The sequence below is a fragment of the Rhinopithecus bieti genome, unplaced genomic scaffold (assembly GCF_001698545.2).
Source record: "Rhinopithecus bieti isolate Rb0 unplaced genomic scaffold, ASM169854v2 scaffold_2113, whole genome shotgun sequence".
Lineage (NCBI taxonomy): Eukaryota > Metazoa > Chordata > Mammalia > Primates > Cercopithecidae > Rhinopithecus > Rhinopithecus bieti.
Genome location: NW_016803603.1, coordinates 118,844 through 124,033, shown reverse-complemented (window position 1 = coordinate 124,033; position 5,190 = coordinate 118,844). Strand labels below are relative to the sequence as shown.

The window sequence follows — 5,190 nt, the reverse complement described above, 5'->3', positions numbered from 1 at the left end:
TGGCAGGTATTCCCTTTACTGAGAGGTTCAATCTGCTCACATTATAGATATCAGAATCTTGGCACAGAGGGCCCAGTGTCCTACAACTGTTTAAAGCCAGAGCTATAACTTTAGAACTCAATTCACCTGAGTGCCAGTCCAACCATTCCATTCCATCTGTTTTATCTATTTATTCAATGGCTCACTTTTTTATAAAGTGAAAAAAATCATTAATAGGCCCTGTGTCAGGAAGTGACAGTGCAGAGGTCAACAAGATATAGTGTCTGCCTGGAAGAAGTTCACAGCCTAGGAAGGGTATCTCCCTGTAGCATTGGAAGCTGGACTGACATGGTTTCAGATAATCCAGACTTTGCAGATCAAAGAGAGACGGTGCAGAGAGATTTGTCCCGCTGATATCGCAGCCAGAGAATCTTCACCTCTTTCATTCTTGCAGCTGGTGCTTCGCGTTTTTAATGTTTCTTTCTGGTTTTGCAGCAATATGGTGTTAATTCAGCTCTACAGCCCCCAATCTTTACTTCAAAGGTAAGACATTCAGCTTCACAGTGACCTTCCATTCTCTTACAAATTAGTGCTCTATGAATTGCTGTCCTGGCTAAGTAAAGAAAGCAATTTGTCTTTAGTTATCTATTAATTAGTAACTATAAGATAAAATTACATTGCCCAGGCCAAATTCAGACTTCCTCATTACCGTAACTCCTAGAGACACAGACTACAAACCTAGAAATTAGAAAAATCAAATGTTATCTGAATAGTCATGTCTGAGCTCACACCCCTGGTACAATATAATCAATGCACTTATTTAATAGCTAATTGGAAAAAACAGAAAAGATTTTCATATGTCAAAATCATATCTAGCTTGTACAGAAACAGAATGTTTCTTCCAAGGAAGGTGACAAAATACTTTCTAATTCCAATGAACCATCCTTATCAACAGATTTTTTTTTTCGTGTCTCCAAAAAGTCTCTGATTTACAGCAAAAGTTAAAGATTGTTCTGTTACATTACAGGCAGACCAATAGTAGATCATATGCCCTGGCATACGGTTTTGGAGTCTCACCGTTTTAGGTAGAAAGATAAACAACATGATGCTAGTCCTTCTCAATTTACTGTGCAAAGAACACCAATGGAATCATGTATTTAGTTCTGACAAGCAAATTTAGAGGGACATAGGCAATGTGTATTCATTCATAACAGAGATTAGGTTGAAGGGAAAAAAAATATGTCACAGGAACTTTTTTAATTGGTAAGATACATTCTTAGGAAAAAATAGTGGAAGAAGCAGCAGTTATTCTCAAAAGGAGTAATGTTCATTCCTGGAAATAACAACTTTGGGGGAAGAACAGTACATATTAGCTGCCATATAGCTGAAATATTATCATGTGGAATATATTTTGTTAGTGCCAAGTTAAGGCAAAGACTAATGGAAAGAAATTTCAGGGACTTAGATTTCTGCTCCAATTAAGGAGAAATTTTTAAATAGTCCAAACTTGAACTTGGGATACTGTGAGCTACAGATCACTGAAATTTATCAGGTATCTAGATAATCAATTACACACACACACACACACACACACACACATATATATATATATAATCATGTATAGGGTGTTGAATACTGAATCATGGCAGAGAACAAAAAAATAAGTAGAAGAACAAATGACAGTTAAACAATGGTAAACTCTAACATAACATAGAGTATGTGCCTGCCACTGCCCAAGCAGTTATATAGAAAGATTGTTAAACTGTCCCAAAGCAGTCATTTTTACTTTCAGACTTTTAGTCATAGAACCTCGGGGTTTCTCTAGACACATGAATATTTAGCTAATCACATCAGCTCCTAGCTTCCTATTTCTATATGTCCACATGAACACATCTGGAAAAATGAAAAGGGAGTGGAATGATGTGAACTGCTTCTATGTAATCTTAATCATGTTCTATACTTTCTAACCCTGCCTATTAGAACATCCTTGGAACCAAATAAAATGGTCAACTGTTTAGGATGGCAGGGTTGACCTTCAGCCCAAATCACAACAAAACTCGGTGAAAGAGAACCCTCTACCCTCACCTAGCCAACTTAGCTATTTTTGGACTTTTACATGAAAGAGAAATAAGGTTTTGTCTTTCTTCAGTCACTCTATTATTAAGATTCTTGATTATAACAAGTTAGTCTCTAATTAACATAACAAGTTTATTCATCTTCAAAACAATGCTATTATTATTATCATTTATAGAATGGTAAAACAGAGGGTACATACAGCTTATAAAGATTAGCACTGAGATCCAAACTCATACAGTTTGGCCTAACAGCCTATGTTTATTGCCTTTTATATTGATCATTAAATTCACTTCTAACTTGGAGGTTCTATGTGATTATGGTGATGGTGGTGGTTCTAATTTGTGCCCAAACTATGCTTATTATTGTAATTCAAATACATCTGAGATGAGTTTTGTGGACAGGGAGCTATTATGCCTCCACATCCATAGACTGATCTGAATAAATTGGAGTATTGATTAAAGTGAGTGGGGAAGACAATTTAAAAGGAGTTTATCTATCCCAGAGCATTGTCTGACATCTATGAAAAGATGCTGAGGGCAGAAAATAGGGAACTGATTTTACAACTGAGACTTTCATGGAGTCACTGAAACTTTCATGGGGTCAAGGAGGTCACTGAAACAATGGAGTCACTTAGACTTTCATGGGGAAATTGTTCTTTAGTTCTACTCTTGTCTATTCCCAAATGTGCAATACAAATACTACTTCTGTAGTACAAATACAATACAAATACAAATACAGAAGTAGTATTTGTACTACAGAAGTACAGTACTACCAGGAAGCCTATCTGCATTTCCTAGTTAGAACCAAGTTTCCACATCGATGGCTTCTCTTTATACTTTGCACCTTTTACGGCACTTGTGAAAACTGATTCATATTAAAGTTATTTGTGTATTTTCCTGTCTCATTGATATACTTACTTATACATGTTAAATGTATTGAAAGCTTATTTACCACTACAGGCAATGTCTTTTTGAACAACACAGAAAGAATAGACTAATAACTTCAAGCAAATTAAGGTCAATGTCCATGCTTTAATTATATTTTTACCTTTTTATTTTACCTACCTTTATCGTAGTGGACAGAACCATTTCTTATAAGTGGTTAGCACACATTCAATATCTATTGGTTTTCTAGGACTACTGAGGACAGAATGTATAATAAAGAAATGTAGAAATTCAGGAGCCATGAAGGAGCAGACAGGGGGCTTTGTGATGCATGGAGAACCTCCAATAGGAAAAGCTTCACAACAGAAGGAACGAAGGATAGTTGAGGAGGTATGGACATAAACATTTCTTAGGAACACGGTCGTGGTTGTATCAAGCAAAGAGAATCTCAAAGATGCAAAGACTTAAGAGATTAGTAAGCAAGATGTTAGTTTAGTGGTTTTAATAGTGTAATTTTCAACCAGTGTGTGAAAGCCAAAAAGTCTAAAATAATTTATGGATAAGATATTTGGACCAATGACTCAGACCTGAAAAAAAATTAGCTGTCTGAGGATCTAGTAACACAACTTCAGTTTAATTTAGACTCCAAAGGCTGTACTTCCCTAACTTAACAAATATGTTTGGCATTTGCCTTGGAGATTTTTTTTTTTTTTTAATTCACTTTGGAATATGCTGAACCTGGCCCGGCGCGTGGCTCATGCCTGTAATCCCAGGGCTCTGGGAGGCAGAGGAGGGGTGGATCTTGAGGTCAGGAGATCGAGACCATCCTGGCTAACACGGTGAAACCCTGTCTCTACTAAAAATACAAAAAAAGTTAGCTGGGCGTGGTGGCGGGTGCATGTAGTCCCAGCTACTCGGGAGGCTGAGGCAGAAGAATGGCGTGAACCCGGGAGGCAGAGCTTGCAGTGAGCTGAGATCGCGCCACTGCACTCCAGCCTGGGCGACAGAGTGAGACTCCATCTCAAAAAAAAAAAAAAAAAAAGTGCTGAACCTGCGTTGCAGATTATAAAAGGAGGAAAGAGATCTAAAAGTACAAAGAAGTCTAAATTCCTTGGCAGAGCTGTTAGGGAAGTTGACTAGATACTACTAAGGTTGGGGACGTCCCGGTCGATGTGCTCCCATTGTTTTGTGTCTGAGCTCAGGAAAAGATTTTCAGTGACTGGTTTGCCTTGGAAGCTTCAACTTTGTAAAAGTTGAGCTTTCTTCTCAAAAGACAGATCCTGAGCAGACTGTCATCTCTACCTCTAAAAGAATTTCCCTCTTACCTTGGAAAATTTGAGCAAGAAGAATGAAAGCAGCAAAATAAAGAAAATATTTTCATGGCTCCAGGCATCAGGGGAGAGCTGATGAAGGAAGTGCAGTAGCTGGAATCAAGCTCTTTTATCAAGGGGCATTGATCAAAATATGTTCTACTGCCCTGAAGGGGCTGGAAGTCAACTTTGGTTTGTAATGTTCGTTGGGAACATACTATTTTCCATGCTCCACTGATTAATGCGTGGGCTGATGAATCAGATTTTATCTAAATCACATTTATGGGAGAGAAACGCAGAGAACCCTGCCTTTCTGCCTGGAATATTCTATTCTGTGTCTTTGTTTAGACTTCTCTCATTTTTCCTTCAAGTCTTATCTCAAGTATTACCATGTCAATAAGATACATAGCCATCATCCTTTTCCTAGTACATTATTTTACATAAAACCTATTCTTAAAAAAATTTAAAACAAACAAACAAAACCTTTACTTTTAAGTTCAGGAGTACATGGGCAGGTTTTGTTTTGTTTTGTTTTGTTTTGTTTGGTTTTGACGCTCTATTGCATGGAGTGCTGTTGCTTAAGGAGAAAAGGGTTAATCCATTAAAATACATAAAACCATTAATATGTGTTTATATTATTTGATTTAATTAAAGGGAGAAATAGACATTTCTATATTTATAGCAGAACATTTTTACACCAGTTTGTCAGCAACTGATAGAACACAGGGAAAAATTAGCAAAGTCATACATGATCTGAACAATACCACCATTCCATCAACTAAATTGATATGTATAGAACACGTCATAAGATAACTGAAAAATACACATTTTTTCAAGTACATATGATACATTCATACATATAAACCATATGCTAGGCCATAAAACAAATATTGATGTGTTTAAAAACACTTAAATTCTTCAGAGTGTATTTCTCACCACAA

General features: G+C 36.7%; 1 protein-coding gene across 1 annotated transcript; it reads right to left on the bottom strand.

The window, feature by feature from the left end:
* Nucleotides 1-449: 449 nt before the first annotated feature.
* Nucleotides 450-4,332, bottom strand: LOC108539845 (beta-defensin 107A-like). Its single transcript, XM_017888788.1, is given in 3 exon segments — nt 450-592; nt 4,265-4,308; nt 4,310-4,332. Coding segments are annotated over 3 exon segments (210 nt in total).
* Between the last annotated feature and the right edge of the window lie 858 nt (nt 4,333-5,190).